Source organism: Lynx canadensis, chromosome B3, assembly GCF_007474595.2.
Source record: "Lynx canadensis isolate LIC74 chromosome B3, mLynCan4.pri.v2, whole genome shotgun sequence".
Taxonomy (NCBI): domain Eukaryota; kingdom Metazoa; phylum Chordata; class Mammalia; order Carnivora; family Felidae; genus Lynx; species Lynx canadensis.
The window spans coordinates 135,323,787-135,349,343 of NC_044308.2; the positions used below are offsets into that span (position 1 = coordinate 135,323,787).

Genomic DNA, 25,557 nt, shown 5'->3' on the forward strand with positions numbered 1-25,557 from the left:
ATAACAATCTGCCATGGCACACAGGGACACCTGGGTGGCTCAGTCAGTTAAGCATTCGACTCTTGATTTTAGCTCAAGTCATGATCTCACAGTTCGTGAGTTTGAGCCCTGCATCAGGCTCTGTGCTGACAGTGCAGAGCCTGCTTGGGATTCTCTCTCAAAATAAATAAATAAATAAATAAATAAATAAATAAATAAATAAATAAATAAATAAATAAATTTTTTAAGCCCACCATGTATACTAATAAACCATTTTTCTGGTTTGTAAAAGCTACAATCACACAAAACGCTAGATTTGACTCACAAAGCAATCTCTGTGGTCTATAGAGTAAACATCTGTATTTTTATTCCCATTTTATAGATGAAAACACTGAGCATCTGAGAGGCCAAGTGACTGGCCCAAGGCCACGCAATCAGCTGCGGCTTTGTCAGGATTCAAAACCAGCCATTACAGTGTCAAACCCAAGGCCCCTGCAGTGCACCCTGTCACCTCCCCAAACACAAGTTATGTGGCTGAAGTGCTTTAATTCCCAGAAAGTCTAAGGACCCATTTCGAATCTTAAGTGCTGGAGAACCTGTGCACAACTCAGTCAAGCAGGCCTAGAACAGGAAAAGGGAGAGCTGAAGCCTGGGGCCAGCAGTGGGAGGACAAGAACGAAGAGCCTTAGAACTGCCCAGACCACCCCCCCGTGGACCAAGCAGTCTGGGTCTCTGGGAGGCCATCTATTTGAACGATGGCTTCCTGAGTAGTCCTATCTAAGCACTTACAGAGGAAACCTTAAGCAAGCACTGTGGGGACAGCAAGCCCTGCCTGTTCTTCGGGACTCTAAATGTCCAGGACTCTCAATCTCCAGAGAGGTGGGACAGGAAGCAGCATGGGGAATGCTAAGAAGGAGCCACATGCAGGGCCGGGCAAGCTAAGTGCCGGGTTCCCCTGCCAAGCATTCTGCATGTTAACCTGAAGGCTGGAGGGAGAGGCAGAGGTGCTTTCTAAGAGGAGAATTTTAGGATTGAAGTCAGTTTTCAGAAAAACCCTGCTGGCCAGGAATGGCGTGGGAAGACTGGACTGGAAGCCATTCACGGAACAGGGAGTTGAGGGCATCCAACACGTCGGGGAAAGTTCATCTTCTAGTTTGGTAACCAGCCTCCTTCCTTCCAGGGTCCTTGTTCCCCTCCCCCAGGAAGATGTCACACGGGAGGACAGAAGTCCTCACTGAGAGTGGAAAGAGAAGGAAGGGGCAGGACAGGTTGGGCACAGGCAGGGAAGGAGCAGGGAGCCCACGAGTGGCTCTAGGGAGCAGTCCTGCTCTACAGTTTGATCTGGTGGTGGACACAAGGTGTGTCTGGTTTGCGAAATCCATCATGCTACTCGCTTATACCTACGGTTTTCTATGTATGTATTATACTTCACCTTATTAAAAAAAAAAAGGCGGGGGTGGGGGAGAACGAAAGCACTGAACTAAGCAGGGAAACAAGGACCTGCTCCCTGCTCTCAGTATAGCCTGCCTTGTCTTCACCTTCTCTGGGACTCCAGCCTTCTACGTGGAGCAGATCAAGGATGGGAAATGGGGCACAATTCCACCACACCTCCCCAGGGCCACGGCAGCCATCACCACGGATCACGGCAGCGATCCGCTGGGGATCACAGCACGTGGGATTCAGAATCCTGATCATCACTTGGTTCCAGAAGTTAGATAATACATAAGCATGGGCACTCAGGGCGAATCCCACGTGCCATGCACAGAACAAGCTCTCCAGGCTGATTCCGTGAGTCAGGGTCGGCATGTTTTAATTAGTGCTTAGTCACCAAACGAATGCTGGGGAAGACCTGCGGCCGGTGGAAATTACTCACAGGGGTTTTTATGGGAAAGAGGTAACCCTGGGCTTACTCAACATAATCTCACTCCTTCTGACTCTTCCTGATAGCACAACCCACACCCAGACCTTCTAGCTGACGACCACAAAGGCTGCCCTTTGAACTAGCTCCTTCCACACCAAGTGCTGGATGAAAGCGAGGAAGCTTCCGGTTCCTAAAGTCTTAACACCAAGATGGAGGTCCCGGCAAGATGTTAGAATGAGTTATTATTAATAACTACGGTAATGATAGTGATGATAGCAGCTAACTTTTCCTGCATGCCCACCAAGTACTGGATAGTGTTCTACACGCTTTCAGGATCCGACACATTTATTCCTTACAACCAGCCTACGCACTAGGTCCTATTAGCAGCCCCATTGGACAGACAGAAACAAAGACTCAGAGCGCCTCAGTACCTGGCCCAGGCTCTCTGAGTAAGGAAGCAGCCACGATGGCATCTGAATCCAGGCCATCTGGTTCCAGAGCCCTCTAGTTGGCTCGGGGAGGCCTGGCCAAAGGAAAAGCATCTAAATTTTAGCCATGGCCAGGATTTCTCATGTGTGTTCTTATAAAATTTATGTTAAAAAAAAGAAAAGTACGTCTTTCCCGTGTGCTGTCAACCCAAGCCTCGGCTGTGAGCCTGGTGGCACAGCCTGTGAGATCAAGCACGCGGCCTCTGGTGCGAGGACAAGGTAAAGCACCCAAGAAAAAATGGCAATAGAGTTTGCAAGTTCCTTTGCCAGAGGAAGAGTCATAGACGGTCAGACCTCGCAAGACCTAAGGGCCCCTTAGTCAGCCCGTATTTCCAGAAAGGAGAAAGGAAGTAGAAACAAGCCCAAGGGCACACAGCGAAGCGGCAGAGATGAGCCCACAACCCCATGTGCTCCTCCTGGCACCCCAGGGTCCACCCTGGTTCACTCTGCTCCCAAAGGCCCCAAGGGGCCAACACGTTGGGCCAGAGTCTCTGCTTCTATTCCTGAGCCTGGATCAAGACAAACTAACAACAGCCACAAGACAGCCACCTCTCAGGAGAATAAGCAAATGATCGGGCCAGATGCCGGAGTCCACAAAGGCCTCTGGGATGAAGATCCATGCAGCACCAAGGGAAGGACACGTGCAGGATTCTCAGGGCCAGCACGTGCGTCTCCGGACGCACAGGATGCCTGCGGTGAAGGCGGGGGACCCCCGGAGGGAGGAAAAACAGATACAACGGTGTCATGAGCAATCACACCATCAAAGGCACAGTACGCTTCTGCAGAAAGCGAACCCCATTCCCGGGAGACTAGCTCCACAGGAGGATGAGGTCATGAGCCGTGCTGAGCAAAGCTTTCTGGGGAGGACAGCTAACGAATCCTCTGCGCAGACTACTGAAGCCATGAAATCAACCGCTGTTCACGGGCGTGAAACCATCTGAAGCCAGGGTCAAATGTCCGCCAGGCGAAGCCTTCCCGGCACCACCCAGAATACATGCCTGTTCATTACACCTTACAGAAAATCACATACCACAGACAGTCCTGAGGAATCCACGCTAGACCCAAGTGCCTGGATGCATCAGACTGTGCCAGGCAGCCAACCATGGCCCTAGCCAGACCAAAGCACCCACGGCTGTTCAAGAATCACAAGCCAGGGGTCTGAAGAGGTAGCCAGGGCTGGCATGGGGCTAGGGCTGGGGCTGGAGATTCGTGCAGCCGAACCTTGGGAGTAGGCTCCCAGAGGCCAAGAGAAGGTTGTTGGCAGCACCTGGTCCATACCAGGGACAGAACTGCCAAGTCCTGCCACACACGGTGCCATTCACAGTCTACCACTGAGCTGTGCAGTACACACACCATGTAACAGTCCCTGACCATCAGTCGAGGCTTTTTTGCCTTCCAGTCACTGGCTGACCATCTCTTTCAGCCCAGCTGCACCTGGGTGATCCCGATTCCAACACAAAGGACCCTAAGACACTGTGAAAATTAAGGTAGAGGCAGAATTAAGAAATTGGCTTCAGGGCGCCTGGATGGCTCAGTCGGTTGAGCGTCCGACTTCGGCTCAGGTCACGATCTCATTGTCCATGAGTTCGAGCCCCGCGTCGGGCTCTGTGCTGACTGCTCGGAGCCTGGAGCCTGTTTCAGATTCTGTGTCTCCCTCTCTCTCTGACCCTCCCCCGTTCATGCTCTGTCTCTCTCTGTCTCAAAAATAAAATAAACGTTAAAAAAAATTTTTTTTAAATAAAAAAAAAGAAATTGGCTTCAAGTCCTAAGACTGCCATTAACTTTATGCATACTTCTGAAAGCCACCTAAGTCACTTGTATCTTAGTTTTCCCATCTACAAAACCAGTAGGTTGCAATGATGCATTTTATATCCTTTCTGACTTTCCAGTCCTAGGATTCTTTGATACTTTGAAGTGATAAGTGAACAAAAAAAGCTCTTTGGGTCCTAGAGCCCAGGGCCTGCTGCCCTCAAGCAAGTACACAGTGTAAGAACTACACAGAACCCAGTCTTGTTAGGACAGTGACACACATTCCCACAACAGTAGAGGGAAGGACAGGAACACGAATGGCGGATAGCCAATGGCTCCACGTCAGGGACAGACATCAGTTCGCTAGCTTGAGCGAGACCACACGTACCAGGACTGCCTTTCTGTGCAGTGACTAAGATAACTCTCCATTCCTTACAGACCCAGCCCTGGTATGTAGAGGGCACCTCCTCACCCGCTACGTCTCTGACTTTTCTAAAATGGCTCCTTGGGGAGAGCTGGCCTTCCACGCCCACAGACACCTTGGTCTTAATCAGCCCTCATTTGTATTCTGGGGAGCTCACCAGTGTCTGAGAACTCAGCCTGAGGCCTCCCAGAGAACACAAGGCCAGGAAGAGATGGAGCTCCTGAGGAGAGAGAGAGTGTGTGTGTGCGCACACATCGGGGTGGGGGGCACCTCTGCAGCTACAGGGCAGTCGCAAAGTGCGGAGAGATGTAAAGGTGACTGGTGAGGACAGAGTAGGGAAGCACTGCCATATGGGAATATGCAGGGATGCGGGTCATGGCACTCATCTGGCCGTGGGGGGGGGGGGGGGGGGGTGGAGGGAATAGACAGGGTTTCCGGAGGCCAGTGCTGCTGGAGGCATAAGGGTCACCAGCATGGGCCACAAGGAGAAAAGGCATTCCAGGCAGAGGGGACAGCAAACGCAAAGGCACGGGGTGAGGGAGGCCGGCATGGCTGGGCAGACATAGGTCTCAAAGGGGAGGTTACGTAAGGCAGAGAGCAGGACAGACAGCTGGAAATACACCAGCCAGGGAGTCTGGATGTGATCCTAAAGCAACAGGGTCCTGTGCCGGGGAGTGGTGGGGCCAGCTTTGAGTTTTGCAGTGACCAGTCTATCGGCACGTGAGGCCCAGGGGCCGAACTTGGAAGGGATGGGCCTGAGCAGTGTGTCCAACACAGCCGGCATTAGGGACATGTGTGCCAGACTCAGCCGTGCAGGAAGGACGGAGCTACTGCCTGACCTCTGGCATGATTTGACAGAGCCGGTGAGAGGAAAATGATGCCCTCTGCCCCTTAGCGTACTTGCTCTCCAGACCCGTTATTTAAACCCGTGAGCTCAGGCTGGGGTGTTCAGGCCCTCACGGCACAGGGAGTTCTGGAGAGAAAGGCGAGGTATGAACACAGGAGCACCAGACAGAAGCAAGGTGGCCTGGGGTCAAGGTCCAGACAGGCTGCGTGAGCCTGGCACAGACACTGCCCTTGCCAGGGCCCTGAGTGCCAGTGGCAAACACAACGGGATGGGGGTACGGTGAGGGTCTGGCACCCCCTGATATTCCAGAACTCTATGCCAAATTAAACCAATGAGAAGCATTTCCAAAAGTGGAGGGGGGGGGGGGCACAGACCAGCTCTAGGTTGGTGGGAATGTAAACTGGTACAACCTTATGGGAAGACACTGGGCACCAGCCGAAATTAAGAACACACAACCTTGGCATTTCCATTCCCAGGTATTCATCCCACAGAACTCCCCACGTGTGCACGCAGATTTGCGTACAGATTATTTCATCACTATGGCTTGTTCCTGAAACATCAGTGGGGAGCTGGTTAAGAAAAGGATTTAAAGCAATACCATGCAGCCATTAAACAGAACGAGGCAGCCTGAAGGGCTGATGTGAAGTCATTTCCAAGATCTAGTGTCAGAACAATGGCTTTGTGTGGGGAAGGGAAGACCATCTTTGTTCAGACACACGGGAGCCCCTGAAAAGGTTCAAGGCTATGGGGAGCCGACTGTGGCTGCACCTAAGATGGGAAGGGGCCGACTGGGCAGCAGAGGTGGGAGGAGACGGTCAGGACCACTGAGAGCCACAACTAAGGAATCCACCAGAATCACAGTCCATGAGATGACTGGAAAGGTTCACTGGCCCAGGCTGGGCACGAGGTGGGAGAAACACTGGGGCATTCGGGAGGGGCAGACAAAGCTCCCACGGAGCAGAGGGCCAGCAAGGGCCACCCCCGCACCCGTCCCTGCTGACGAACAGCACAAGGGGTTCAGGAGGGACAAGGAGAGGTCGGAGCAGCCAGGACCCTGTCCCCACAGTGAGATGTACAGACTCATACCGCTGATGGGACATCAGACCCTTTCCAGATGAGGGGAGGGGAGGTGCTGTGAGAGGGCCTGAGCGCCCCACAGACCACGGGTTCTCCTGGGCGTGTGGCTCTACACGCTAGCCTCGGTGTCCCTGCCTGTGGCCTCCAAGTCACGTGCCCCCCAAAGCCAGATGTCCCCCACGACTGTCCATCTGGGTCATCTTCCCAGACAATCTAATGTCATGTGCCTCACTAGGCCACCTGGCGAGCAGCGTGAGCACGACAGTGTGGTCCCCACGGGTGAGAAACTGTTGTTCGCAGTGCTGACAGAAAAGCCTATGGAGAAATCAGCTCCCGCCAAAACATCACCCCAAATGCTGAGGAAGAAAGGGCTGGAAGTAAACAGAAGGCTATTATTTGAGACGGCAAATGCCTTCTCCCCGCCGTTCCCAGGCCCCCATGGAAAACAATCCTTCCCTTTCTATCCCCAGACTTCAGCACCAAACTTATACATGTTCTCCATCTTCCGTCAGCAGAGGCTGGCACAGTGCCTGGCCAGGCTGTTCACCCTGATGAATGTCACATGTTCTGTCACAGCGCCTACGACCTGGGAAAGGGGCCTGCAGGGCCGGGTGCTGGTCAGAAGGCACCCCTCCCAGGCTGACGCTAAACCAGGAGAGACTAGCATTTCCATTAAGGGATCGCTGTGGGGGCCACAGGGGGGTCCCAGCAGTCACCTGACCCCACGGTCAGAGCTGGCAGCTGAGCAAAGTGAGGACCAGAAGGGGCTGCCCGGTCCCGGGTCACGCAGCAGCTGCCGCACTCCTCAAGCACCTGTCTTAAGCCCCGAGCGCCCCCTCCAAGCACGCAGGCCCACATGCCCACCTGCTCCCCACGCGCATCCCCACACACCCACCCACGCCCGTCCCCACAATGCTCAGGTGAGGCTATGGAGCCACACTGCCCTCGGGCCATTTCCCAGGATCCAGGCCACAGGGCTGCTTGGCCTGCCCTACACGCCCACCCTCCCCCAGCCCTGCAGCCAGAGCTGAACTCTCAGTTCCCAGAACAAGCCAAGGCCTCCCCGATGCCCACGGGCTCCCCTGCGCTTTGCTGGGGGTGCCAGCATTAGTCACAGAACTCGGGGTGCCCACACTGCTGTTGGTGGGGGTAGAGGAGTCGTGTGGAACCAGTGCAGGGTTTGCAGCACGCTGCTGAACTCTGGGAACGCCAAGGGCCACTCTAGCCAGAAGTGCCTGGGCCCCCACCTCTATGCTCAGCTGCCCCAGCCTCCCCGCCTCCAGTACAGGCCCCAGCCGCACAGGACAGGGAGCCACTGCTGCCACACCACACCCCATGGCAGTGACCCTGGGGTCGCAGACCACTGACTTCCCAGTGTCCTTTTCGGCCCTGCTCTAACCAGCAGGCAATGGGTATGCTCGCTTTGTATGCTCTTCCCCTGGGCAAGTGCTTCAGCCTCACCGGCTTATTCAGTGTCCTCTGTGCCTGTCCTGCCAAAGAGCCTGGTAGACGCGCCCCCCCCCCCCCCGGCCTGCTCCACGATCACCCCTCAGTCAAAAGGCCTTAAATTTCCACCTCAGTCCCAGGTGTCAACTCCTCAGAGAGGCTGCAGGATGAAGTGGCAAGAACTTCCCTGTTAGACAAGCCTTGAGTTTCCTTCTTCCTAGAACTTCCCATAATTGGAGATTGTGTTCCTTTTTCCTGTTTGCTTGTGTTTTGTTTGCATTCCCCGACCCCACACCCTGCATACACACACACAGATACACCTCTGTGGGGGCAGGGGCCCAGTCCACCTCATCTGTTTTATTGATCACGGTACCTGCAACTTCTTTGAGGATTTCTGGCACACAGGAAGTGCTCAATTAAGACTCGTTGAATGAATGACATTAACAGATTTTAAATGACTGATCTTAGAGATCAATGAACAGGCTGAGAGGCGCAGGCCGGGTCAGGGGCTAGAAGCAAGGGGCTGTGGGCGGTGGGAGGCCTGAGACAGTGGGCATGGACCCCACCAGTATGAGCTGTGCAGGGAGGGGCTCAGAGAAGGAGGGTCCTCAGGCCTCGGAGGACCGAGGTCAGCAGAGGCCGGCTTGGCTGGTGAGAAGCTTTGTGATTTACCAAAGGTGAAGGAAACCACAACGGCTTAACCGTGAGCATACAGCATACCCTAAAACCCTAACCCTAACCCTAACCCTAACCCTAACCCTAACCCTAACCCTAAGAGCATACGGGGAACGTGGAAGCCAAGTCAGGAAGTCATGGCCCCAAAACAGGCCAGGAGGAGAATGGAAGAAGGCGAGCTTTCTGCTACAGGTGTTACCAAAGGAAGAATCCACGAAGACTTCAGACCTCCTGGCCTGAAGAGCCCAATCTCCAAAACTCAGATACTGTATCCAATGAGGGCTCAGTATCCACGCTTTTAAATCAGAAGGGCTTCACTTACCCACCGGAACTCTCAGAGCTGCCGAGCTCCCAGAAAGGCAGGGGTCTCGACCCGGGGGCGAGCCTGCCCCCAGGAGACACACAGCAGTGTCCAGAGACAGTTTTGGCTGTCACAACTGAGGGTGGCGCTCCTGGCACTTAGTGGGTGGGGCCCAGGGATGCTGCTGGACACCCCACGGTGCACAGGATGGCCCCACAGTACAGAATCAGTCAACAGTGCCGAGGCTAAGGAACCCTGAAACTACGTGCATAAAAGTTCCTTCGTCAACCCTGGAAAAATTTATTATTAATAAACGTTAGTATTTCTGAAACCCAATGCACCTCAAAGCCTGACTGCCTCCCTCCCCCGCCCCCCACCCCCCCCCCACCCTCCCCACGGCCAATGTGCTGGGTCAAAGCTCAGGCTCCCAGGGCAGCCAGCCCCTCCCACTGTACCGCCTGGTGCTGTACAAAGTCCTGCTCTGCTTGGGGCTGGTAACAGGGTCATAAAGTCGTGGGTCTGCCTGGGGGACCGGTCTTCCTCTCCACACAGGAAAGGCCCTGCACACAGCTAATGGCACTAAATGGCACCAACCTCCCCTGGGGAGAAAGAATGATTCACCGTCACCGCCTGATCTGGGCGCACAATGGGCAGATTGTGTGGCCATCTCCACCACGGCGGGGGGTGGGGAGGGTGGCCTTGTAACCCAGGGCAGGAGTCATGACGAGACTGACTTCATGGCCACCTCAGGACAGGATCTGTCCTCTGAGGCCAGGGTCACCAACTATGCCCAGTTCTGCCTCCCCTGGCATCTGCTGGTTAACATTTATCACTGTGCAGCACCAGCTGGGTCGGAGGCAATCCCAGACGGTGGTGACCTCTTCCTTCAGGTGCCCCTGCATCACTGGCCCTCACACCCCAAAGCCATTCTGAGGCCTATCTGAAAGAGCACAAGCTATGATCCTGGCTCCCTCGTGTTTGGACTAAGCAACCCGGGGCGAGTACCTTAACTTCCTCGGGCCTGTATCCTTACCTGGAAAACGGGGAAGTAATTCCATTCTCCCAGGCACTGACAGAAGCACAAAGTGAGATAAGAGATGTGGAGCGCCCCGGGCACCGAAGGCCAGCTGGGACCTGCTCGGGAAGCGGTAGCCTCTCGCAGGGCTCCACTGTGGCTGCCCAGATCCTTTGCTGGCGCCCAGGGTTCCGATTCTGACACCACCAGCCAGAAGGCCACAGGCCAACTAAGCGCTGCTTCCAAACTGACAGAAACTCACTTAATTTACGTCAGGTTTAGGTATCATCTCCCTAATCAGGTTAGAAGGCCTGGAACAACAGAATCTGGTTTCTTCTGCTTCCCCTCCATCCCTCCAGCTTGCGGCACAGAGCCCCAGGCTGGCGGCCCACCCAGTAAACATCTGAGGTTGGAAGGGTTTGATCCAGCGTGGCTGGGAAATCATTTCTGAGCCCTAGGGGTCGGGGGCAGCGCGGAGCTCTGGTCTCGGAGGTGATCACCGCTGCTCACAGCAGCCACCTTTGGAGGTGGCCGCCGCAGCTTTCAATGTCCCCATCCTACGGTGCCATCCCAGCACGTTCCCTGGACGGCAGGTGGGGCGACCGGGGAGGGGTGGAGCCGGGCATGTCCCCTGACCACCACCGGGCCCTGCCTTTAGTTGAAGTCAGTGCTCATTTCACAGAGAACACCTCCAATCTGGGGACATTTTCATAATCACTGCCTCACTGACCACAATCGTGACTGAGGACTCCTAGGTCAGCTGTGACACGTAGCTACTGTCCATATGGTGGTGGTTGTGGTGGCAGCAATAATAATAATAATAATAGGCTGGCATGACGGAAGGGTCACTCAGTGCTACACCTGTCATCACACCCCAGGCACTACTGGTAAGGAAGAGCGGGGGACCACGTGTACACGCGTGCACACGCTCGGAGCAGGCGCCGCTCCAAGGGCACTGTGCCTGTCAGTTGTTCAAGCCTCACAGCAACTGCCATGTTTAAGCCTCAGAAGGAAAGCGCACGGTGGGGCTGCTGGATTACTGTCACTGCAGATGGCCCCCTGGCCCGCAAGCAGATCATAAGTGCCTGACTCCCTGCGGTCAGTCATGGCCACGAGAATCAATGAGGCCACGGCACGCGTCACCCTGGGGCAGAAACTATGAGCCAGAGCATGCTTCGCGGATTTCTCTTCCTTCTGCCGTGAGGACCGGTCTGCTGCCGCTCTGTCACCCCAGCTCTCAGGCGTGCAGAGCTCAGCCGGCCCTCTGACGACGTGGGCCCCAGGGTAGGAACAAGCCTGCGCTGAGTTGCAGGACCCGCCTGTTACTGCGGTGCGGCCGAGCCTGTCTGGAAAGACCGAAGCAGGAAGGGCCTTGGAAGCCATCTCCTCCGACGTCCGAGGAAACCGGACTCTGCAGCTAGACTGGGAGGCAGTGGCAGGTCACACATGGGCCCCAGCAGAGGCCCCTGCCTGGCCTCCGAGGCCGTCAAGCCCACGTGGCCAGTGCTCTGAGTGCTGGCCACAGTCAACACACTCGGTCCTCCCGAAGCCCCAGGAGGCAGGGACTAGGACTGCCCCTATTTTACAGATAAGGGAACTGAAGCACAGGGGAACTTAAAAGACATTCCCAAGGCCAACCAGCAGGAAGCGGTGGGGAGAGCTCTGAACCCAGGCAACGGACTCCCGTGTCGGTGTTCCGAACCGTTCTGCTCTGGGGGATAATAACAGGCCAGAGGAAGAAAAAGGCAAATCTGTGGGCTCCAGACATCTATGCACGAAGTGTACAAAGGGCTCCAGGAAAGGTATACAAATGACCAACGAGCACACGGAAAGATGCCTGACAGCATCGGCCATCATCAGGGAGATTTAAATCAAAACCACAAGATATTTAAGTCAAATTTAAATCAAAACCACTTCACCCCCGCTAGGATGGCTAAAATCAAAGCTGGGTAAGTGCTGGTGAGGATGTGGAGAAAGCAAAACCCTTCTGAGCTGCTGGTGGGCATGTAAAACAGTGTGGCTCTAGGAAAAACAGTCTGGTGGCTCCTGGATCGAGTAAACGGTTGCCACGTGGCCCAGCCATCCCCCTCCTGGGCGTATATTACCAGAAGGAATGAGAATGTGTACATACAAGCTTACGGCAGTGGTATTCTTAATAGCCAGAAGATGGAAACCCGTCACCTGATACCTGGATACACGACGTGGTGTATCCAAATGGAAGCTTGCAGCCATCAAAAGGAAGGAAGCACCACTTCGCACCACGACAGGGATGAACCTGGAAAACGTCGTGCTAAATGAAAGAAGCAGTCACATGCGGTCCAGTGCTCTGTGATTCCGTTCCTATGAAAGTCCAGAATAGGGAAATCTACAAAGACAGAAAGTGGTGGCTACTCAGGGCCGGGAGGGGGAGTGACAGTTAAAGATTTGGGGTTTCTTTCCAGGGTGAGGAAAATGTCCTAAAATGGACTGCACAGATCTATGAATACACTAAAACCCATCGATGATACACTTTAAGTGAGTGAATGGAATGGCACGTGAGTTCTATCTCAATAAACCGGTTTTTCAAGATGAGGGGTGGGGGGTGGGGAGCCGAGCTACTGAGAGTTGATTCAAAAAGCTGGTTCCTTTCAGGTAAAACAATCATTTTAAAAAACCAATTTGTATGGAAACCAATTTGTCAATAAATTTCATAAAAAAAAAAAAAAAAAAAAAAAAACCAACCGTGCAAAGCGTGCCTTCTCTGCCTGCAACCAGGAGGCGAGGAAAGAGCTCCCTTCCCAGATCCATTTCATACAATCAAAGGGCTGCCGGGGACCTGAGAGGGGAGTGGGGCATTGCCCCTCATGGGCCTGTCGTGGGCCTGTGGTAGGGGCGCTCAGAGGATCACAGGGGCCCTGGGATGAGGACGGGGCAGTGCTGAGCCCCCAGGGGCATGAGCTCTCTCTTCTTCACTGCAGAAACTGCCAGGCTCCAACGACTATGGTGTCCTCACTACTCAGAGTTCATCTTGCCTTGGCAATTTCCCCCTCCTAAGCAGGCCCTCTCTCATTCCAGTGAAATCTGATCTTCTCACTCTAACCCCCCCCCTCCCCCGGCCTGCAGGATAAAGTCCAAGCTCCCCAGCCTGTTCCTCCTGCAGCTCCCCACACCCCAAGGCTTCCCCAGGCGCAGCCACCAGGCAGCACGATCTGCCTCATGAGCCCTCCCTGTGTCCCGTTCCCAGCTGCCCCCTGGAACTATTTGCTCCTTTCTCTGACCCACCAGGATGCCCTGCACGAAGCCAGCACCACAAAGCCAGCACCACAAAGCTCCTTCACTGCACAAACACACAGGCACAATTCCTATGTAGCAGGCACCATGGGAGGCAGTGAGGATACCCGGTGAGCTCGGAGCAGATGCAATCCCCACCCCTGCAGCTAATAACCCCCAGAGGGACAGACAGTAGGGACTGATAAAGCATGATGTGCTTCCAAAGTGAGGGAAGGAAAAGCATAAAACTATGAGGGCCTGGGATGGCGGATATGTCCTTGGTGAGATAATCAGGGAGGTATCCCTAAGGAAGGGGCACCTGAGCTGAGAGCTGGGAGCGAAGAAGGAATTTCAAGCACAAGAACAGCTTGTGCAAAGGCACTGAGGTGGCCAAGAGCTCAGAGCTTGAGGGGCAGGTGGGACAAGATGAAGATGTGGAGAGAGGCAACGGCCAGATCACACAGGCCTCGTGGGCCTTGTTAAAAACTGAAGTCTTTGTTACGGCTGCAAAGAGACGGTACATGGTTAGACACCAGGACGTGATCAGATCTGGCTTTGCCCTCACTCATCACTCTGGCAGCTGTGAGGACAGCTCCTGGGTTCCTGCTCGGCCTCCCCGCGGGGCTCGGCCTTGCGTGGAAGGTGCTCGGCAAACAGCGTGTCACACAAAGAACAGCTCCGGTATTCAGACCAGGGGTTCCGGGACTATCTGTGGAACACTTCACAATCTCCCAGCCTAAGCAAGACAGGAGAAGAGGTGTCAATTTAAACTCAAACCTCGTTTTTCCAAGCTCATTCAGGGAGAGCCCCAGGATGATCCTCCTAGAAAGCTCCACATGCCCCACAGAACACAATCACTGTAACCCTTCTGGGCAATTCTGGGGCTGGAAGGGGCAGCAGAAGGTCTGCCCCCAGCCCCTGCCCCGCCAGGTTGCCCTGGATGCCACAGTGAGAAGAAGGTTCTCCAAGCATCCCTGAGGAAATAGCTGCAGAGGCCAGGGCTCCCCTGAGCATGGGGACAGGGACCCTCCCACCACCGCAGCCCCACTTGCCAAAATGGGCAGGGCCCTCAAGGTCTGTGCACTGATACATGAATCTCGGGCAGAGAGACAGCAGCACCAGGCTGCTGGCTCCACATGAACCCTGGTGCAGAAAAACAACTGAATCATCCTGATAATTCTCCAAGCAAAGCTCTCTTGGGGCCAATATTTAAAAAAAAAAAAAAAAGACTTAAGTAGTAGTTTCTATGGCAACCAGCTTCAGTGATCCGCAGTGAACCCCAGGCCCACACCCTCCAACCTGTCCTCAAAGGCAGCCAGGAAGAAAGCATAACCTCGCAGCTCTGAGAATGCCTTTCTATCCCAGGCTAAAGGCCTCATGGCAGCATCCCGGGAGCAGAATGCTATAGGGCCGGTCAGAACACCTCAGACGCTCCTCTTCCTCGACTCACTTCTCCTGCACTCAAGTATTGCATCTGGAGAAGGCCCTTCAAGACAAGCCCCTTCTGGGGCAAACCATTATACTCTGTTTTCTTATTCACGACAAACTGCAGAAAGGCCAGCTTTGCAAACCCAAGCCCTGGGTTCTGCTTCCCCGCTACTGACCCTATGGCCCTTACCCACCCAAGCCAACATCTCCTTGTTAAAGTCCAGCATATATATTAAAACAAGAATCTGAAAACGAGGGACGTGACCAAGGTCAAGCGCCAGTTTATCGGGTCTGGCTCTGAATCCCATAGCAGAAGCGGGTGACCAGGTCAGCGCTGACAGTGACTTGATGGCAGGAGGGAGGCTGGAGTGTAGCCGACTGGGCCTCTCCCCTGGCCCTCACCCGGCGTCCCTTGGTCCTTCTCTTCACCAGCCCCTGCCTGTCCCCTCTCTTCCTGGGGCCTCTGGAAAGCCCAGCCTGTCACCCTTTTCCCTAAAGGATTGTTCTCTTCACAAAGGAGGAAACGTCCTGGCCTTATCAGATATCCGGCTTCATGCTCGAGCACAGAGCACAGGGAAAATTCATCCCAAAAATACCAAGGCTGGAAGGTTACACTGAGGTCACCTCAGTCATCTGAGGGCTGGCCGAGTGTGTGTGCCCTGGCTGGGACAGGCTCCAGGGAATCCAGTCAAGACTTCCCTGGGAAATGCACCCGGTGGCTGAAACCTCGAAGCCACACGTCCCCACATCCCACCCCCTCCCCCAGCCCTGCGGAACTTTCTCTTCTACCAAGAACACAACACAGGGGACCCAGTTCTCCTTTATGGTTTAGCCATCCCCTGCCCGGGATTGTGGGCTGTGCATGTGTTTATGGGAAGTGAGGGATGGGGATCCCCCTATGGGAGGTTGGTCAGGGCACTGAGGCAGGCTGGGGGCTACACCCTTGATCTAGGAGGACAGCAGGAATGTAACAGTGGTGGTCGTACTCAAGTCCGAGAGGCAGAAGCAGCTCCTTTATGCACACGGACGTTTACTTCTCACAGCAACCTGTCCATCCTAAGGAGCAGGAACCAGCAGCATCCCCATTTTACAGAAGAGGAAACTAAGGCTCAGGGAAGTCACGTCATCAAAATGGCAGTTGACCTTCTACTAAGCACCTGCTGGGGCCCGAGCAGTGTCAGGTACTCCAGCCAACATCATACAAAGTTTTCCTGATTCTAAAACCATTGTATAGATAAGAACACAGAGTCTCAGCAAGGTCACGGAGGAGCCCGAATGCGCCTTTCCCACGGCCTCCAGCCCTATGAAAGAGGGACTTCAGGTGGTCGGCAAGGCAAAGGCCCTGAAGGACACGACATGGGGGCAGCACCCCCTCCCCCCAGCATAGGGGCCACTGGCAGGCCACACCTGCTTCTGGGCTACTTGCACACAGGATGTGGGGATCTGTGGCCAAGCTGGCCAAGGAGGGGGTGAGAGTCACAGGGAGGCAAGTAGGGCCCTGGACACATGGAGGAAAGAAAATGCTGTCAGCAGGAGGGCTACCATGTGGTGAGGAGACTAAGGAGAGTCCCCTTTGTCCTGACAGAGAAAGACAGAACGTCACATCTCCAATTATCACACACTGACAAGTGCTCGCTCAAGCATCCCCTCCCGCTAGGAAGGCCCTCCATTCTGGCCGCATTTTCACTGATAATATGACTTTGTTTTTCGTAACCCTCGAGCTACTTTCCAGAGGAATGAATCACGGTCTTGTCCACGACAGAGAAAACCCAGGGCAAGTCAGCGGGGGCAAAGGCAGCACCTCCCGAGGTGGCGGGTGGGTCATCACGGGGTCAAGATCTGGGAGGCTGTGGGAGGAAATGGGACCGGGAGGAGGGACCAGCCAAGAGGATCCAGTCCACGCTCAGAGACAGGCACACAGGGGTCAAAGCAGTCGGCACAGCGAGGGAGCTTCCCACCAAGGCAGGACTCGGGGAGCTAGTAAGGCTATTGTTATTTTTTTAAAGTTTATTTATTTACTTATTTTGAGGGGGGGGCAGAGAGACAGAGGGAGAGAGAAAACCCCAAACAGGCTCTGCACTGTCAGTTTAGAGCCTGATGCAGGGCTCAACCTCACAACTATGAGATCATGACCTGAGCAGAAACCAAGAATCAGATGCTTAACTGACTGAGCCACCCAGGCGCCCCAAGGGTGTTCTACTTCAAAGGCCCCTAGGATTCCCTTTCTCAAAGCCTGGCAAGAGGGTCCCACCCCTCATGCCAACTCAGAACCACTGACTGTGACTGTATGTGCTGAGGGTGTGGGGGTCACATCTGGACTCCACAGTGTCCTGATCTACACGGTAGAGAGCAGAGAAGGTGCCAGCCATGCCCTGGATAGACCCCATTTTACACCCAAAGAGACCGAGACCCTGGCAGGGAAGCACCTGACCCCAGGCCATGTGCTGGGGCAGCAACAGAACCATTACCACGGACTACTCAGCAAGACAGCTGCTACGGCTTTAGAGATGCACAGAGCCCTTCTCAGGCCTTCCCTCCTCACCATCCTTGCTCACCTGGAACCTGTGTACCAGCTCCAGGGACTGGCTGTCATTCTGGTCGGCTTCAAGGATGACATCCGTCAGCTTGTGGATGATGACGTCCAGGGGGCCTTGTTCCTCAATTGGCCGGCTAAGGTTCAGCTGCCAGGGGAGACAGAAGGACACCGAGAAAAAGAAGAACATCAGCACCTGGGCCAACTGTCCCCACTGTACTCCCCACCCCTCTGCCCGTCCCTGACACACTGGGGAAACACGGACGGGACAGCACACACCCACGAAGATCCCAGACTCCTCCACAGCAGGGCCCGAGCCCCATGCTACCCCGCTTCTAGAAGACACACACATGAAATCGAGGCATCTACTGGTTAAGCAGGCATCACTACAAAATTGTTTTATAGAGAAAACGTATACTGAACGTGTCCCATCTGGTCGATGACCTGGATTTTTCAGGTAGGGAAACGAGGGCTCTGAAGCCACGCAGCCGGGTCTAAACTGAGATCTAAGGAGACACGCTTCCCACGAAACTACAGTCTCAGCAAAGCTGTGATGTTCACGAACCAAAGAGGCGCTGCTTTCACAGGCCGGCAGCTTGCACTTCACACAGAAATCAGGGCTCATCACAGACACGGTGAGGAAGTGCGGGGCTGCCTGGAGCCCGTGAGGCGCAGCTGGCCCCGCTCCGCTGGGGGCTGTGTTTATTTTTTCAAGAATGCGGGGTTAGGAAGATCACATCCCCAGGGAGCCAGACCCGCCCAGCTGACAGACAGTCGGCATCACCTGACCCCAAGACAGGAGCACCTGCCAACAGCCAGGACGGCCTGACACCGCGCTTCCTGACCTGCCAGATGTCTGCCGCCCGGCACACGGCCACCGCCACCTGCAAGGCCGGTCCCTCGGAGGCAGCGGCGCCAGCCCGGCACCTGGCTGACCCCCTGGATGGCCTCAGGAGAGGCCAGAAAAAGCCACCGGCCCCACCCCTACACCCATCCCCACACAAGTGGGGCTCCCTCCAGGAGTCAAGGCTGACTGTTTCAAAGTTGCGAGTAGAGAAATCACAATGACGGCTGCACACGTTCACTCTGGGTGATAAAAACTACGTTTTCATGCTCCAACCATGGGGATAAGAGGTGATTTTACAAATGAGGAGAGTGGGGAATATGGACTTTGGAAACCTCACTAGATCTGCCAGCGGGAAAGTGGTGGTGCTCACAGGCACAAGCGAGGCTGGGCTTGTCACTCAGTGCCCCCGGCCCCATCCCTGACCCTCCGTGAGCCTTGGGAGGCTGTCCTCTAGTGCCACAACCACCTAGCGGCCCTGTCCTCTGGCCGAGTGGCCAACTGGAGACACGTGAGAAGGGAGAGGGAAAAGTCTGTCTGTCTGTTCCCACTGTCCTCACGTCCCCGCCGTATTTCTGCCAATAGCCACCATCCCTGCCAAGCAGACAGTCCCTCCGCTGCCTCTGGGCCCCCGTACACCACCTTCCCTCCCCTTGTCCCCTCCGGCCTGGGGTGGTGACAGCTTGCCACTCTTGGGGTGCCTCACCACATCCTGCTGGCTGCTTTGACCCAGCCCACACCTGTCATCCTCTCTTATTTAAACTCTTATCTAATTAAACCTTCAGAAAGTACCAGCTCTTTCCTCATGGTATCCTTAACTCCTTGTTGTTGTTGTTGTTGTTGTTTTTAATATCTGCCAGAAAAGATGTTAAGGGACTTGTCCTATTAAAAAAAAAAAAAAATCCCAGGGCACCTGGCTGGCTCAGTTGGTTAAGTGTCCAACTCTTGATTTCAGCTCAAGTCATGATCCCACGGCTAGTGAGACCGAGCCCCACATCGGGATCTGCGCTGACAGTGTGGAGCCTGCTTGGGATTCTCTCTCTCTCCCTCCCTCTCTGCCCCTCCCCTGCATGTGTTCTCCCTCTTTCTCTCCCTCAAAAATAAATGAACATTTTTTTTAATCCCATGGATCTCACAATAATACTGAAAGAGACTCTTCCCACCCCATGGTGACTAACCTGTATACAGAACAAAAAGTCAGACTAGCTGAGAAGCCAACCTTCCCTTCTAGGGCTCCTGGGTGGGAAGGGAAGCAGCACTTGCTATCCTCACATCAAGCCCCAGAGCTAAGGGTGACATTGTCACCATCACAGACCAGGACACCAAGAGCCCAAGGCACCCACTAAGTGACCAGGCAAGGCAATGCGACTGGGAAGAGGCCCAGCTGGGGCCTGGATGGAGGCCAAACAGTAGCCCCTGTGGGCTCAGCCTGCAGCCGAGCTGCCCAGTGTCCTGGACCAATGCATGAGCCCGGCTCATCATCCCCCCGGGCCTCAGTTTTCCCTTCGACAAACAGAGGAACTTGCAAGGACCCTTCTGGTTCTGTCTGTGGATTCGGTATTACATTCCCATCCAACTCCACTTCCCAGGAAACCAAAAAACGAGAAACAGAACTTGAAGGAAGAGACCAAAGCCGGTGGGAGGTGGTAACCTGGGCAAAGAACAGCAAATTCGCAAGAGATGCCATAGGCCCCAACCCATTTTTGCCGTAACCCGTGGCTCCACCATGACAGGTGCCACAAACAGGAGACCAATATTTTCAGACCAAGGCAGCTAGAAATAGAAGAGAACTGGGTCACATGGGAGATGCTGGGCTGTCGGAAGCTCCATCCCCACTCCTCCAAAGAGAAGCTTCCAGGTCTCCTGTGCAGTATGAGGGGGCACAAATGTGTCCCTGTGGTTTTGGGGAAGGAGGTGGACAAGGGAGATACCCCTGGCTCGTCCCTGCCTGACATCAGCCTGCAGCTTGCAGACCTGACAGGCATGGGCTGTTTGGAAAACAAGCTCTCCGCGTTCCCGGCCGCTCCACTGAAGGTAAACAGTTGAGTTCTGGAAGCCAGCCACCTTCCTTTGTATATTTTCCAAGCATTTTTATGCCAGTAAAACCCTTTCACGAGAACGGCAACTTGGGACACACATCAGGCCTGGTCTGGTTCTGGCTCGGCCGTCTCTCTCACGGCAGCATCTCTGCTGAGGCCTGAGTGGAGCTGTCACTGGTTCCAGAAGGTTCCCCAGCACATCTTCTCCTCAAGTAGCCAGATAAGCCATGATCGCCCTGAGGGGTCTATCCTCCTACAAATGCCTCAAGGGGACTCTGGTCTCTCACTGCTGGCTGGGAAGGAGGAGGTGGGCACTCAGGCAGGGTCATGCTGGGAGAGTGGCTAGCTCCCAAGAAGCCAGGACACGGCAGAAGAGGGGACCCTGGTGGGCCAGGTTTCATTTCTCAAGATGGGGTGGGGAGGGGGGACTCAGGCAGAAGGGAACTCGTTCAACTGTCATTTTGTTTTTCTGACCACACTCTGCCTCCAGAAAAGGGAACTTTCCCAGGAACTTGTTCTCTTCTGCGGAAAGGGTCTGATCTGTCCCTCAGCCAGAACAAGGATGTCTCAATGAAAGGGCTGCCCGCTGTGGCCAGAAGAGGTCTGTGGGTACCATGCTTCCAAGTCACGCCATTCTGTGAGGCCAATGCCGGACACTGTTCTGCACAGAGCTCAGAGCCCACGATTCGGATGAAACAAGGACCCACTGTTTCCCTCGGCTACGAAGGCAGGAGGCTGACTGGAGATGGGGGGCAGGAGGCGCCGGGAGCAGTTGGGACAAAGGCCTGCAAACCCCAATGGCCGGAAAGTTACCTCTGACTCCCGAAGCAAGCAACCCAATCGTGCCCAGCCTAGGATCCAAGGTGAGCTAGACTCTGACTATCCCCACGTCTCCCACCACCTGGTCTGGGAGGAAGATGTGCATGGCAGAAGCCTGGAAACCCCATCACAGCTCAGCTGCTCCTGGGCTAGGCAGGGGATTTATCTGCTCTGCACCTCAGTTTCCACAAAATGAGGATGTTACCTTACTGGGCTATTTTGGGATTAGAACATCCCATTTATGGATGGGGCACAGGGTAGATGTCTAGCAGGTGCATTAATACTGCTCTGGGTGCTTAGACAACTAAGCACCCGCCTCTGCCTACTCATTTGACAAGTATCCCCTGGGCACCTCCTGGGCACCAGATGCAGAGTCCCTGTGCTCCCCTCTCGAGGCTCTCTGTCAGTAACCCAGTGAGTGTCCCAGCTCACTCTGGAAGCTGGCCCAAGCGATACAGCTACATGTCACTCCAGGCCCCACATGGGAGATGAGCTCCTGTGTCTGAGCCGCCCCTCTGCCCAGAATATCCCCTGGCCCCACGTCCTCTTGTCCCCACAGTGACAAGTCCCAGCTCCAAAGCTCAATCCTTTTCCAGACTTCTCAACTCGTTCTACCCCAAACAGGAAGATTTAATGGCTCCCTGGTCTCGCCCATATCCCTGGGACCCCCTGCGTATCCTTCAGGGACTGCTACCTAACTTCTAAATATAAAGTCCTTCCTGGGGCGCCTGGGTGGCTCAGTCGGTTGGGCGTCCGACTTCGGCTCAGGTCATGACCTCGCAGTCCATGAATTCGAGGTCCGTGAGTTCGAGCCCCGTGTCGGGCTCTGTGCTGACAGCTCAGAGCCTGGAGCCTGCTTCGGATTCTGTGTCTCCCTCTCTCTGGCCCTCCCCCGCTCATACTCTGTCTCTCAAAGATAAACAAACGTTAAAAAATATTAAAATAAAATAAAATAAAACAAAATAAAGTCCTTCCTCTAATCCTGCCTCGTCCACCAGATCCTGAGATCCCCAAACACCAGGACTGGGCCTGGCATCCCCAGGGAAGAGCTTGCTAACGTGTGCTAAACATAACCAGAAGTTCTGAAGAACACAGTGAACAATGCAGGCCTACCGGAAGGGGCATCCCGTGAAGCAGGGTGACGCTCTCCTCCTCAGGGGGTTACAAATGGCCTCCTGGAGGAGGAGGGAGAGAGCAAAACGGGACCTCCAGAGGTGGCTGGAGGAAGACAGGTGTGACACAGGCCTACTGACACTTGTCAAGTCCAAATGCATCACGTGCCACAGGCTACCCTCTGCAGAAGGAGCTAGTCCTACGGCACTGACCCCTGAATGCCACCCTGGCAGGGGTGGCCCATGACCACCCCTCTCTCATGCTGCATCTGCAGGCTGGAAACAGGGGATCCTAGGGAGCCAGGCACCTCCCACGACCACAGTTGTGCTATGGGGTGAACACCTAATAAATCTCGAGTGTGTTAAGGCAAACTCTGGAGGTTGTAGGCTGAAAGTTTGCCTCCCCGAATATAGTCCCCAAGGACAGTGTGTGTGTGGAGTGAGGAGAAGGGCCCCCCAAGATGAGAACAGGGCAGGGGGCTCCAGCTCTTCCTTCTCACCTAAACTTCCACACGTGCTTCCCTGACAGGATCAATAAGCAGCCAGATATGACAAAAATGTAAAACCATCCCTGGGGCTCATCAGGGAGGCTGGGGACCCGGGGAAAACTGGCTCCCAACCCATGCTGGGGCTGCTCATCCTCTCTGGATACAAGATGCAGGGTGTCCTATGACCGCAGAAGCCTGGGCTGCTGAAAACAATCTACGCCTCTCTGAACGGCCAGACGGGCTGCAAGTGCAGCCCACGTGGGAGTCGGACAGGCTTAAGGACCATCCTCCCGGAACCTCAGCTTCACGGCGCAAAGACCCATTGTCCTGTGGCCAGGACGCAGCTCTCGCCCACTTGCTCTGAGCTGGGCCCTGTTCTAAGCACTTTACACATATGGCTTCTCATATAGTTCTTGCAACAGCCTGAGATGGGGACCCACTATAGGCACAGAGATTGAATAACACACCAAGGACTCACAGCGCACGCAGATTCTTAACCGTTCCCAGCCAATAGCACGGTGGTGAAACAACCCCGTGGGACTCCCTGGGTGTTAGCACGGTCTTTTGTTCTAATGACGCACAGCTTGGGGGCCTCCAGATGGGAGCTGGTCACCAGAAAGACCAAGCCATGATTAGAAGTCTGGAACTTTCAGCCCCATCTCCTGTCCTCCAGCAAGAGGAGAGGGGCTGAAAACTGAGCTGATGATCAATCACGCCAACATGATGAACACTCCATAAAAAGCCCAAAGGTACGGGGCTCGGGGAGCGTCGGTGAACACACGGAGATGCTAAGGGGCTCCAAGAGGACAGGGAGAATCCACATCCTTCCCCACACACCTTGCCCTGCACGTCTCTTCCACCTGGATGCTCAAGTAGGTCCTTCATCATATCCCTTTATAATAAAGCCAGCAAACAGGAAGTGAATTGTTCCTGAGTTCTGTGAGCCACTCTAGCAAATTCATCAAATTAATCAAACCTGACAAGGGGGTCCTTCCAACTGAGAGCCGGCTGGTCAGGAACACGGATGACAAGCTGGACTAGAGAGGAGCATCTGAAGGGTGGGAGCCAGAGGACAGTCTTGTGGGACTGAGCCCTTTGCCTGTGGGATCCAACACCACCTCCCGGTAGAGGGCGTCAGAACTGGGTTACATTGCAAGACACCCAACGGGGGTCACGGCACTGCTTGGTGTGGGAAAACATTCCCGCACACCTAGTGTTAGAAGCGTTTTGATTGTGAAGAAGTGTGATGACAGCAAACGAGAAACACGGGAGGTGCGTTTTCCCTACTCGATAGCACAATCCATAAATACCAGCTATTACATTTCCCTATTCTCATTCTTCACATGACTGCTGACCAGTGGAAATTTCCCTGACTTTTCTATCAAGAAGGACTAAAATACAAGTCAGAATTTGAATTTTGCAAAGCTAGGTCACTTGTACTGACTCGCATTAGACTTCAAAGTGCTTGCTCCCGCAGTAAAATTTATTGTCATTGTTGATGATGATGAACATTTACAAAGTTCTGACTTTGGGCCACATACTACGCTAACAACAGCCCACCGCGTGAGGTACAGATGAGGACACCGAGTCACAGAGAGGTCAAGTAACGTGCTCGGGGTCATGGTTACAGCTGCATGAGACTCGTGTCTCTCTCCTGCCAAAGCCAGACAATTAACCTCTAAACCAAAGGGTGTCCTGGGTGCCTGGGGCTTTCCTTCCATCCCGTTTTCCCTTAATCCACCCCTGCAGAGTGGTATGGTTTCAGCAGTGACTTCCGATCGAAGTCACTAGATGAAAAGTTTTGTCTCAATCAAGGTCCAGATGAAACAGCCCGGATGAAAGGCGAGGGGGCACCAGTCTGTTTTATTCCTCTGCACTCTCCATGGGTCTGGGCATCTGGGATAGAGCTGCCATCTCCAACACTTAAAGCCTCGCCACGCAGGGGCAGGTCTCCACAGAAGGAAAAGTCGGGTCTGGTGCCTCACGGTCAGACTTCAAATGGGAACCTGGCCTCGGAGGATGCAGCGTGGGTCGTGCGTTTCTTCAGCAGGATTGGTCCCAAAAGACAAGTTTGGGACTCCCCAAGCCTTTTCTTGGGGAGAGAAGACTGAAGGCTTTTCCCCAGCAAGGGCAGCTCTCACTCCCAAAGGAGCTCAAAGTGGCCCTCAGAGAGGTCAGGAGCTGGAGGGCACATGGGGCTGACCACCAAGACCAGCAGGCAGGGCCAAGGACAGGGCTGGTCACCCCAGTAGCTCCTGCCCCAGGAGGGGGAGAGGAACTGTCACCAACACTCCCTGACCCGATTCCCCAGTTTCTTAGTAACTGGTTTCCACTTACTGGGTAATAAGAAACAGCGATCTGGTTAAGGCAGAAGAGTGAATAATCTTTCTCCCCTAGGAGATGAATGAGGAGCCAAAGTTGACTAAATGGAACCATGACAAATGTACCTTACAGTTCCAAAGTTCTGGCCATTTGCAAGCTGACTTTATTTCAAAGAGCCAAAAAGCTTATACCCACTCAGCAAGCGTGATTCCTTAAGAACAAGGCTGACCCCAGGTTCTCAGGAGCTAAGAAAACCCTGGCCCTGACCCAATGCCAGGGAGCCAGGTTCAAGAGTAGATTAAAAAGATAAACACACCCATGCCCTTTGACCCAGTAAGCCAACTCCTGGGAAGCTGGCCTAAGAAAAAAATCAACAGGTGGAAAATCACTCCTGGCCCAGGAACATTCGCTGAGGCCACACTGACAAAAGGCACAGGACACAGAATACATGTCCCCAAACGGGGGACTGGATAGGTAACAACAGGCACCCCCACACCAGAAGACACTGAAGAATTACTAGATGGACAAGGCCTCGGGGAGACAAGTGTGAAGGTGCGTCCCAACCATGTGAACCCACACTTGCTGTGGACAAAGCTGGAAAGGAAACCCGAACACGAGAGGATCCTGGGCATAGAGGAGTCATTGTGGGTCTAAAGCCCATCTGGGAACAGGGCAGGATGTACTTCCTGATTCCCTTGCAACTGGGCCCAATCACGTGACTGTTCTGGCCAATGACCTGTGAGGTGGCGAACCGTCGCCTCCTGGCAGAACATTTACCTGCAAGGGCCAGAGCCTCCAGGACCCTCTCTTTCCCGCTGGCACAGCAATAGCGATGTTCAAGGGGGAGCCTTGATCTCTGAG

The 25,557-nt window shown here is 54.4% G+C and overlaps 1 protein-coding gene across 4 annotated transcripts in view; it reads right to left on the reverse strand.

Annotated features, from left to right (window-relative positions):
• The window catches only part of ITPK1 (inositol-tetrakisphosphate 1-kinase), a 179,495-nt gene that overhangs the window by 56,549 nt on the left and 97,389 nt on the right, over window positions 1–25,557 (reverse strand). For all 4 annotated transcript variants that reach the window (XM_030319831.2, XM_030319830.2, XM_030319828.1 and 1 more), the window contains one exon: window positions 17,095–17,220. In XM_030319831.2, coding sequence (XP_030175691.1) covers window positions 17,095–17,220 — 126 coding nt within the window. The remainder of the gene's footprint in view (window positions 1–17,094; window positions 17,221–25,557) is intronic.